At 38.8% G+C, this 12,540-nt stretch overlaps 1 protein-coding gene across 1 annotated transcript in view; it reads left to right on the top strand.

Annotated features, from left to right (window-relative positions):
- Positions 1-12,540, top strand: part of LOC310928285 (uncharacterized protein) — a 47,285-nt gene that overhangs the window by 18,549 nt on the left and 16,196 nt on the right. Inside the window, exon 2 of the mRNA XM_083890807.1 lies at positions 7,539-7,621. Within this exon, the coding sequence (XP_083746933.1) occupies positions 7,539-7,621 (83 nt within the window). The remainder of the gene's footprint in view (positions 1-7,538; positions 7,622-12,540) is intronic.

The following is a 12,540-nucleotide window of genomic DNA, read 5'->3' on the forward strand; positions in this document are numbered from 1 at the left end:
GCAGATGCTCTAACATCATATTACAGAGGCCGTGTTTTCATCTGTGTTTCCTGTGCTCAGTCTCTCATCTCTCCTCTGCTATGCAGGGACAAAAGTTCAGGACGTGGTTGTTGTTTTCTCAGATATGGAATAGATCCCGACTAACCTAAAAAAGTGTCCCTAATGTATGCATCAAAACATTCCGTTTTTTTTCTTCTGTGTGTTGTTTTTCCATCACCTGAGCAGTAAATAAGTGCAAATATGCTAAAACTGCACAGTGATACTCTGTGAATGAGCGCTGATGGAATGTACGACAGAAAACAGAATTTCATTCATAAACAGTGGTCGCTCATTGTGCTCTAACAGCTTTCACATGACTGAGGTTTAGCTTTTTCTTTCACACACAGCTAATTTCTGTTTGAGCCTCCAAGGAAAATCACTGTAATTTAATCACGTTATTTAAGGGAGAGCATTACAAGGTTGTTGTTTTTTTTAAAACTTGTTGCAATGGTTGTCAATGATTTCTCTGTCTCTTTCCCTGCTGCTAATTGGTTGTAAGTCTCTGTGTGGGTCTGTGTAAGTCTCACCATGGTTGCTGATTGCTGTAGCAATGTAATCAGGTCCATATTAGTCTGGTTTTGTGCTATTGATACAGAAGGATTAGAACTGAACTGGAGTGGATTTGTTGTTAATTGATATGGAACCTACTATTAGGAGTGGGTTAAAATATCGATTTCATGATATATCGTCATCCTTCCCCGTGCAATACGATAATCAATACGACAGGGCAAATATTAATGTTTTAATTTACAAAGTAAGGTGCTCTAAAGTAAACGGTCCCTGCCAATTTCACTCGCCGGGCGTCGCTACTTCATGTCCCCTCGCGGTGGCGCTGATCAAATAAATGACGGGAGCTTTGGCGGAAGTTACTTGGCCGAAGAAAAGTTGAGTTTAGAGCGGGATAATGGTTGAGAAAACTAAGTTAGTGATGCCCCATCTACCTTTTATGTACCTTATTCTCTATGTTGTGAATAAATAGAGAAATCCTGCACTTTTGATATGATATGATATGATATGATGATATGACGTATCGCTATATGATTGTCTTGCAATATATTGATTGATCACACTTTATTGGTATTGTGGACCATGTATAGCGCATTGTATCATATTGTGAGGTACTCTGTGATGCAAACCCCTACCTGCTATAATAATAGTATAATAATAATATATTTAATTTAATTTAAGAAGTTGACTGCTATGACTTTTTCTGTGCTCGATCCGTGTAGCCAAAGGCCAAAGTGTAATGCAGAGTTTGGGATTTTTATTTATTTATTTTTGATATAAGAGTTAAATCACAAATCACAAACTCCTCAGCCAACAAATAATGCAGATTTGGGGATTAGGTAAATTAGAAATTCTAAATAGTTTGCCCAGGGTGTACCCCACCTTTCACCCTATATCCGCTGGGGGTGGAACCAGCACCCCTGCGACCCTCCTGTGGAGGATAAAGTGGGAGAAGATGGAAGGACGAATGGATAAACTATTTTCTCTTACAGTTAATCAGATCTGTTCTTGTAGATGTTGGTTGTTGAACTGTTGTGATGGATCTGAGATCTGGACTCTGTTCTCATGACATCACCTGGATGAGACTTAACTTAAAGCAGACCCTGTGACACTGAGGTGTGTGTGTGTGTGTGTTGTTGTGTCTATGTAAGCCTAACTTCAGGGTAGATTAAAGGTCATGGACCAATATGGACATTGTAGTCTTTCAGTATGCGAATGTGGATGTGCGTTCCATCTTGATGTGTGTGTGTGTGTGTGTGTGCGTGTGTGTTAATGAGGGTTTTTCATCTGTCTAATAAAGGCAGACCTCCCACTGCTCTGAGTACCTCTACATGTTAATCCATTGTTATGCAATAAGGCTGGTACGTACACACGTACACACACACACACACACACCCAGAGACACATTCACTCACAAACCCTTTGACTTCCCAATAAAGCTAATGATGTACAGGGATACGCATCTAGAATAAGATAAAATAAACAAACGGCTGCGAGAAAACTTTCTTGGAATAATGCAGGATGGAAAAAGTACGTACAGTACAGTAATGTAGACGTGGTCTAAAAGAAAACGGCATTCCCAATAACCAGGCAGAAGAAGGTAATTAAAGCTTCGAGGTGACTGTGGTTTTGCATTGCATAGAATAAGTTCAGCTCGTAAAATGGTGAAACCTCCCGTTCTTATATAGATATAAATTAAAGTAGGAGCAGCAGCTTGTTAATGTAACGCTGTCTCCGTCAAATGCAGTTTCAGAGTCGTGAGAAACGGCTCTTAACAGATATATGTACATTCTTTAATGTGTCAGATGGTAATATTACGTTATGGCGTTATACAATATCACAGCTAAACGTCTGATAAATTGTCTGATTTTGAGGTTTGACGTTTATTCTAATTGTGAAACATAGATGCTGATTCCGAACCTGATTCCCGAATCATTGTAGTTAAATCAGTGTGTACCGAGTCTGATGGAAGACTGAGTCTGAAAATGGCACAAGTCAAACTAGTCGTAAACAAATTGGACGTGTATTCCACTCGGGGATGATATACAGTATCTATTGTATATTGTTTTATTTTATTTTGCAAAATGTCAATTACCTACCTTTTTAACTCAACTCAACTCAACTTTATTTATAGAGTGCTTTAGGCAGCTAAAGCTGGGACAAAGTGCTTAACAATACAATAAATACATTTTTAGGAACTTGTCTTAAGCATATACTGTAAATAAATGAAAATGAAGATTTTTTTTGACTTCATAGCATTTAAACAATATTCTTAATTAGCCACCATATTAAAACTTGATACTTTAATTCATTTTTTAAGTATAATTCCATCTTTATAAGGCGAGCAACTTTGTGAAAACCCCAAGCATTTGTAATATGAAATATGTAAATAAACATGAATATCCCTTCATCAGTGTTAAACTCCACAGGCTTTATTTTCTCTCTTCATTTCTTTCCTGTTTGCTCTGTATCTATTTACAGTAACGGATCCAGATTTTCTGCAGCTCCACACTGGACGGCCTGTGTGTTTACTCTAACTTTTGTCTCTCTCCTCTTGCTAATATTCGTCTGTTTATCTAACGGAGTCTTCTTTCCTTTCATGCTGCTCGTTCCCACAACCCCTCTCTCTGACCCCTTCCCTCCGTCTGTCTTGTGTTTGTCCCCGTCTTCTGTCTTCTCACTGTCTTTCTCTCTCACTCCCCCGTGCTCTTTATCGATGTGTCCCCTCGCTCATCCTCTATAACTCTTCTAACGATGTTCTCCCGCTCTCTTGCTGTATTTACAAATCCATCTTTCTGTCTGTCCCTCCGTTTTACCAAGTCCCTCTTTTTCCCCCCCAATCTTTCCCCGTCACTCCTCCATCCTTCTCATAGTTGAAACGGAGGATGTCACCATGGGGAGTCTGCTTTGGAAGTGGTCACAGGTCAGTCATGTTGACTCCTGACCCTCTGACCTTGAACCTGATACTTGACCAGGAAACTAAAAACAACTACGCAAATCTTTGACCCTTTGCTGTAGCAACTCATTTGTGAGTCCAAGTGCACTTCCCATTGATTGAAGGCTGGAGCTTATCCTTGGGGCTATAGTAAATGCTCTCATTTATATTTTATGGAAACATCTTGAACATGTCTCCATAATAAGGACATTATATGCCTGTAGTTTGTTGACCACAGGGGAAAGCTGTGTTTATAACCTCATAAACTGTTGAGTTCTTAAGTGAGTTTGAAACATGGACGCATAAATTGCTTTGTTATTCAATTGTTATAATGCACTTGCGTAATTGGTGGAGTCACAGTTACGGATTGTGTATTGTGTTTGTTGATGCAAGACTCAACAAGGACGGTTGCGAGTGAAAATCCCCCACTACACCTTAGCGTGTATACACATGTATCCATGTTGAGTCCCTGTGTCCTGAAATGTCACTCTGTATTAATGAAGGAGCAGCATCTCTGTGGCAGGAGGCTACATGATGGGGGAGAATCTATACAGTTAAATATTGCAATATTTTACATGGTGATATTATAGCGCTTCTCAGACACCAAATTGCATATCATTTTTTAACTGATGTTACAAATTATTTGTGGATTAACATAAAAAAATCAATTGATGTTTCAGTCCGCTAGATGGTGCCAAGTGCTCACTCTCACTAGAGCTGTCGTGTGAATATATCGCGATAACGTTATTGTATTGTGAACTAAATATCATGATACTATTGTGACTTAAATATCTTGTTAATATTTTATCATGACCTAAATATCGTGATAATATTGTATTGTGACTTAAAATATTGTGACTTAAATATTATGACTTAAATAACGTGACTTAAGTATTGGGATAATATTGTATCTTAAATATCGTGACATACAACTTGTGACTTAAATTTTATGACTTAAATAACGTAATAAATGTTGTGACTTAAATATCGTGATAATATTGTGACTTAACTATCGTGACTTAAATATCGTGACTTAAATATCGTGACTTAAATATCGTGATAATATTGTGACTTAAATATCGTGATAATATTGTGACTTAAATATCGTGATTAAATATCGTGATAATGTATTGTGACCTACATATCATAATATTGTACTGTGACTTAAATATCATGGTAATATTGTATCGTGACTAAATATCGTGATATCACATCACATCGTGTCTTCAATAAAGTGACATAAATATTGTATTGTGACTTAAATATTGTGATAATATGATATCGTGGTCTGGTGATTCCCAACCCTGCTACGTGATGCTGCAAAGTACAACAGCAAATCAGTGCGTTGTAGTATTGTTAGAGCTATTTTCTGTATTGATGTCTATCGGGGCATGAAGTGGCTTTAATAAAAAAAAAAAAAAAAACTAGAACATTTTTGAAGACCAGTCACTGTCTGTAGCTTTAAAGTTAAATTAAAGCGCCCCAAGATAACATCAAACATACTTTTTATAAAGCTGCTTTATGTTTTCCTATTAAAGCAGCAGCAGCCTGTATTTACGTTGCCCACCAAACATAATAATCCAAACGAGGTGTCACTGGGCGTGAGTCTGGTTTTCCAACTGTCCAACTGTGATATGAGTGTCTGTTTATCTGTGTTTGTTTTTGTCCGTGTGTCTGTATCTGTTTCCTGGAGACGTTATTAAGACTCTTGAACGTGTCTGTGTGTGTGTGGAGCTGTTGCTTGTGGTGTACTGTTTTCCTGTAATATCAGACAGGAAATGGATCAGATCAGCATTTGTTTACGGCAACTTGATGCAATATTACATCAGCTCAAGTCAGGAAAACAAAGGCGAATGATAAGGGAGAGGGTGATAGCAGTGGAGATGATGATGATGGTGATGGTGATTCTCATGGCAGGTTAAGATGATGGCGGTGGTTCTGATTATGTAACGCTAACGCTGACGTAAAACTCCTCAGCGCGTCAACAAACTCTGGAATGTTCCATCTGCTTCTTTAATACAAACTCGTTGTAAACACAGTTGACAAAGATGCTTTCCAGCTGCTTCCTCAGAGAGAGTGAGAGAGAGTGAGAGTCTGTTCACACTATCAACAAACATGGAGAATACGTGTCTCCACTTAATAAGTACATGTCGTAGTTCAGATAGTGCTGAACCCAAACGTGAGTGCAATTACTTGGTGCTTTCATCGTTACAGCAGAGTCTTCATTAGCAGCTGGAGTTTAATCAATTGTCAGATAAACGGGTCTTATCTGTTAAAAATATCTGTTGTGATTTTATTTACTTGTGAAAAATGATGTTTGACCCTGATCTCAGGGTCATTAGTTAATAAGAATCAAAGGGTACCTCATGATATTATACAATGCGCGATACATGGTCCACGATACCGTTAATATCACGATAAAAAGACTCTGTGATAATCGATATATTGCAAGACAATCATCAGCGATACATTACGATATCTGTCTAACTGAAAACAAAATGTGCATGATTTCTGTATTTATTCACATAGAGAGCAAAAATGCATGCAAGTCTATGCATTGAACGTGGATGGAGGATCTCTTAATTTAGCGTTCTCCACCATTATCCCGCTGTAAACGCCCTCTTCTTCAGCCAGGTAACTTCCGCCCCAAGTTTGCCTCATTCATATGAGCAGCGCCACCGTGAGGAGACATGAAGTAGTGAAGCCTGCCAAGTGAAACTGGCAGGGTTTACTGTAGAGCGCCTTCATTTATTTAGTAAAGAACGGATATTTGCCCTGCTGAATCGATTCTCGTATTGCGTCTTATGTCATAAACATAATGAAACATGGGAATAATCATTTTGTCAGTTTACCAAGTGTGTTCTTTCTCTTTTTTTTTTAGCTTCTCTGCCCAAAAAGATTTAAAATTTTAGGAAATTTGTGACCACTTTGAAGATATATATGTGAAGCAAGGTTCGCTTTATGATAAATTAGCACATCTGCTACTCAAACACATCTAACGTCCTGAATCTGGTCAAACAAGACCTTATATAAGGACTGTCATGTTCTGAAATGGAGTGTCTTTAACTTTATCTTTAACTTTTTTGGAATACAAATATCACTTGTGGGTCTCATTGAACTATTTAGTTTGAACTGTCTTTACACCAGTGTGTGTGTTTTCCATTTGTTCCCCATCTTGTTCATAAAAAAGCTTGCACAGTGAAGGTCTTTTGTTTGATCTGTACACAAATACTTGTTGTAATTTACAATATCTACAATTTCTATAACATTGTTATGTCTACATCACTGGGATAGGTTTGTCTCCTTGGATGGCAGAGCACACAACACTGGGAACATAGCTGAGATGCCTCTGATGAGACTGTTTGGATTGCAGCTGAAGTCTGAATAACACACTCAAGTGCATCTCAACAATTTACATAACACTTGTTTGGGTTTTGGAAGGAATGAAGAAATAGATGGTCAAGAGTTTTCCAGCATGCCCATAAAACAGTTTTATAAGATGGTCGCTGCTTCAGATGACGACGTAAACCCTCAAATCAGTGTTTCCCCAATCCTGGTCCTCGTCGTCCTGCGTGTTTTCGATGTTTCCCTGCTCCTACACACCTGATTCAAATGATTCAAATGGTTGTTCAAATGACTATTTGAATCAGATGTGTTGGAGCAGGGAAACATCGAAAACACGCAGCATTGGGAAACAACTGGGAAACAATTGGGAACTGTGTCATTTATTAGCAGCCATGACCCTCCAAAAAATGGACATAACCATGTAGTAATGCTGAGATAAATGAGATGACACACTATTCAACATAATTCATTCATCAGTACCAGTGGATTCATGTTGTGATAAACTGTAATCTGGTGATGTTTTACTTTAAGTTGTGGACCAGAAGTAATTGAAGTTGGGTATTTAGAAGTTAGTTTTTGTGTTTGTATATCCTCCCTCACCTTAACTTATTAAGTTGCTATTCACTCTATATTAAGATAATGACAACGGCAATATAAATCCAAGCGACATTCATGCTCATCAATGCTTTTTGTGTCTTCGTCTCATTCTCAGCAGTGACAGTGCTGCCATGGCGTCCGGACCGCCAGATGTGATGGACAATCAGGAGCCTGCTGAGGTCCAGGAAGAGTGTTCAGGTACGAGACTCAGTGTTGATGCTAATGTTTAAAGGTGCAGTATGTAATAAATCTAAAGCAAGTGGCCATAAAATCCTCCTAATATGTCACAGAGACTCAGGAATAATGTTCATATAACAAACTGAACTCACCAACAACAACAGTACAGACAAAATATTTGCATTAAATACCAATTATTGCAGTCGGCTGCCGAGCAACCGCGGGTTGCCAGTTACGTCAGAAAAGGAAACCTAAAAGACCTCGGTATTTTGAATTTGAATGTAGTAACCGTTTTTGGCCACAATCTTACATATGGCACCTTTAACAGGACATATTATATTGCCATTATTGCTAAAATGTGAAATCACAATTCTCACACACACACACACACACACACACCCACACACACACACACACACACACACACACACACACACACACACACACACACACACACATTCATCAGAGCACAGACTGGTAAAAGGTAAAAATGCATGTGTTTAGTGTCTCCAGTGACATGGAGCTACAGTGTGTGATTGTAAAGTAAGTAACTGGTAAGTGTGTGTGTGTGTGTGTGTGTGACAGGAATCACACACACACACACACACACACACAGGATCTGGTTTATCAATCTAGATCTTACTGCTGGCAGGAAATCAACAGACAGAGAAAGCCGTCATCATCACTGTCATCATTGTCATTTCAAACTTCTGCACAAACAGACAGTTGGCGTGCTGGTGTCACAGTGTCCTCTGATGCTAACATGTAGTTTGAGTGAGTCACTTTTATTTGACCTCTATACATGACGACACATGTGACTCCTCACATCATGGATCACGTCAGTCATGTTCAACTCAATTTGTTGTCGTCAACCCAGCGATGACAACTTCTCCCTAATTGGTGCTTTAACAGTTTCAATTGGACGTTTCATAAATTTTTTTGACTTAGGCTTCTGAAATAGTACAAAGTTAAAGGTCACATAGAGTGGTCCTGTTGCACATATATGTGAGTTATGGAGGTCTACTTACATATATTAAGTTGTTTTTATAAAATCCTCCTAGTTGATGTAAACGAGCCGATTGAAATCTGTCCTTTTCGAAGCGCTTGTCAGTCGCGCTATTTCAGCCATAAATCTCGCCCGAGAAGACAGAGTGTGTTGTGATTGGCCAGCCAGCGTAGAGCCTCCCCACCTGTGTTGTGATTGGCCAGGTATCTGGAAGTGACGTAATCTATCACGTCAGCTCTCAGAAGCGCAGCTCCCTCTCTGGAGCGGTGGATGCATTGCTACCCATTATCAAAACATTGTTTTAACAGTGTTTAAAAATAGCTTCTTCACGACTCCCCGCCGCAGTCCCTTTATGACTTTAAACCGGAGTCAGACCCAGAGTCAGAAGACACTGTTGCTCGTGAAACACCTCCACAACGGACGTTATTCTTCTTCTGCGGTTCAATGTACGCAACCGGATGTGCCCGGACTACCTTCAGTGATCTCGTTGAGCCCCGAGATTACAATAAAACACAACGTTCTCAGCAATGGCTGAACTGTTTGTTTCGAACCGTCAGGCTTCATAAACAAGGTAATGACGCAGATACACACCAAAAAAAACAGCGATAATAGGAACTTCCGGTCTAGTTCCGCTTCAAGGTTCAAGTTATTAAAAAAAAAAAAAACACAGGTGTGACTCAAAAAATAGAAATATCTAAATTAGCGCTGGGCATGTTAACGGCATCAACGTTAAAGCGCACGGCGAGTTTCCATGACGACTGACCGGAAAAAGACGCGCGTGACGTCATGTTTGCATGACTCCCGATTGTTAAAATGAATTCAAAATAAAATAAAATAAAATGTTATTTGTAGCGATGCTCTTTTCCTTTAATAAACAGACCGCTACAGTTCGACTGTAGGTGCGCTAAAGGAGCTAACGTAGCACTCTGCCATTAACGTGCCCAGCACTAATCTGAATACTATACATGCTGGGAGTTGTTCTTCAGTGGTTATTAGTGGAGACTTCATTTGTTAATAGGGTTTGGTGCAGTTTCAGTCGTACAGGTACTAATTTGTAGTTTGTCATAGTTTCTCTGTCATCCTCTAAATCCTGACATGTTTGACTTTATCAGAATCAGACCCTGAAAAAAATGAAGCATGATAATAGCTCAACTTTTGGGAATTATCCTTGCTACATCCTTGCAGTGAATAGAAATCACTTTTGGAGTTTTTATGAACTTGTACTGTGTAATAAACGAAACGGTGAGTTCACTCCTCCTGTGCTGATAATGCATGCACACACACACACACACACACACACACACACACACACACACACACACACACACACACACACACACACACACACACACACACACACACACACACACACACACACACACACACACACACACACGCACGCTGAAGAATAATGTCCTGATCGTCATGTCAAAGGTCACCATGTTCTCAGTGTGTACGCTGAGATCATTCCTTCCGCCGTTGACCTTAAGAAGCTTGGATATTCTCACAATGCCATTGTAAGCATGTGTGTGTGTGTGTGTGATTGTGACTGAAAGAATGTATATTTGGGAGATCCCAGTATCCACGGTATGAGCGGCACTGACCTTCCATTGAAGTTCTGGCCTTTTCAAACTCTTTCTGACCGTGGACCTTTAACTTAATAGAGTATTGTGCCTTAAATAGCAGCGATAAATAGCGCTAACTGCTGCAGTTTCCCCCTGATTTTTTTTTTCCCCCTGAGTTCCCCCCTGAGAGTCGACTGCAGCGTCATCACTCGCGTGTTGGATTCTCTTCTGTTAAATGAATCACTTTATTCTGTCGTTCAAAACACTGGGGACAATAGAGATGACAGCATGTGAAATAATTGTTCCCAGATAATATAAAATATATTGTAAAAATGATAATTCATTTTGTGATGGGTTCTTGAGCAAATTTAAAATGGTCTTTTTTACCACCAAACCAATGGTCTTGATTCAGCATCAGTTTATCTTTGCTTATAATGTTTTTGAATGAAGGTCAAGTAGACGGTGAAAGGATTCATCTCCTTGTATTATTTGCTCACTTGATTTCGCTGCTTGTAGCTAAATTTGTTTTTGTGTCTTTTTCTCAACTACTTTGTGTGTGACATTGCAAATGGAGATGCTGTGGCAAATTACTTTTTTCGATATATTTCTCCAAGAATAAAAGTCATTTCTGTATTATCTGTTTATCTCAAAGTCAGAAGCTTCCAGACTTCGGTTGTTCGGGTCCAAGGATAAATATATTTAGAGCAGGAATTTCTCAAGGATTCTCAAGGACAACAATGACAGCGTGCTAGTGTAAAAAAACATGTTGGTTTTTTTTTAAGATTACATACTTTACATACCAATCATCCTTTATAAGCTGCATAGTCGTCATTCTGGTGCAAACCTAAAGCATGTGTTTGCCAAAATGCAGTTCAGTAAAGTACCAAATTAAAGTATCTGTACTTTACTTTGTTGTTTATAATTCTTTTACTCCACTACATTTCCTCTAACTATCTTTGTTAAACGTTACTTCCAAATAAAATCAGAAGAAGAAGAGTTGGTATAAATGATCTGTATTTATATAGAGCTTTTCTAGTCTTGATGAGCTGCTGCACAACTACAGTTTTACCATTCACTCATTCACACACTGCAACATGGGGTTAAGTGTCTTACTCAGAGACACATATAGTCTAGCAGAGCCAGGAATTGAACGCACAACGTTCCAGTTGAAAGACAATTCACCCTACCACTGATCCACCATGACTGAAGTACATTTTATATCAGAACATTACAGTAAATGTCATATACTTTAAGACTTTTACTTAACCCTAGAACTCCATTGTCGGGTGGTTTTCACCCGAGCAAATAAATGTATGCGATTTTCATGAAAAACAAGTTTTCATCTTCATAATTTTTTTTTTTTTTGTAATTTTTTGTTCCCAAATTCCTAATTTTCCAGTAATTTTGGAGCATTTTTATATGGTCCCCTCATGATGCTTTCATTTTGTTAGACATGACACAGTTTAAAATAAAAGAACACTACTCAAATTTGTCATGTAATGTCATGTTTTGATATATTTTGATGACAAGTACTTTTTATTGGGTGTATTTATTATCTTGGTTAAAAATCACCCGGCATTAGTGATGGGTGTTTTGAAATTGAGCGATTGTGTTCTAGGGTTAAGTAATATTATAAAAAGTGAAAAAAAAAAGTTCAACTTCTACTAAAGTCACTTTCTGGTGCATACTTTTTTTTATTTTTACTCAAGTATCCTTTTAAGGTATTTTATACAAGACTGGTATTGGGTAATATGGCCTAGAAAGGTTAAGAGTATTTCACTTTTCAAACAGATCACCATCACTAGAGGCAAATTAAACTGACTTTGATGTACAGCATAAATGTAAAAACACTTGACTTATAAGAGGCAGCTGAATCAAGTAAGTCCTCGCAGAGCTGCGGGCACTGCTGCAGACTCATCAAATGCAAGATTTTTCCATTTAATTTCTTCTGCTTGTCTGCTATATTTGGTTTGAATTGAAATGTAAACAGTGAGCGAGACCACAGCTCTGCTGGTTCACCTCTGGGTGAAAGCCTCGCTGAGTGAAAGCAATGAAAGCACTTTGTAGCTGTTTAAGGAGTTATAAATGAGTTGTTGAGTTTTCCACTGCAGCGCTAATGGTGGTGCCCCCACTGGGAGGGGTTTACAAGCAAGTGTGTGTGTGTGTGTGTGTGTGTGTGTGTGTGTGTGTGTGTGTGTGTGTGTGTGTGTGTGTGTGTGTGTGTGTGTGTGTGTGTGTGTGTGTGTGTGTGTGTGTGTGTGTGTGTGGTGCTTTTCCTTGATCGCCAACACGGGGTTAATTATGCAAACTGGAGTTCATCTAAGGGCAGTGTGTAAAGATGCCGTCTGTAATTTCCTCATTAACGCATC

Source organism: Microchirus variegatus, assembly GCF_963457635.1.
Source record: "Microchirus variegatus genome assembly, chromosome: 6".
Classification (NCBI taxonomy): Eukaryota; Metazoa; Chordata; class Actinopteri; order Pleuronectiformes; family Soleidae; genus Microchirus; species Microchirus variegatus.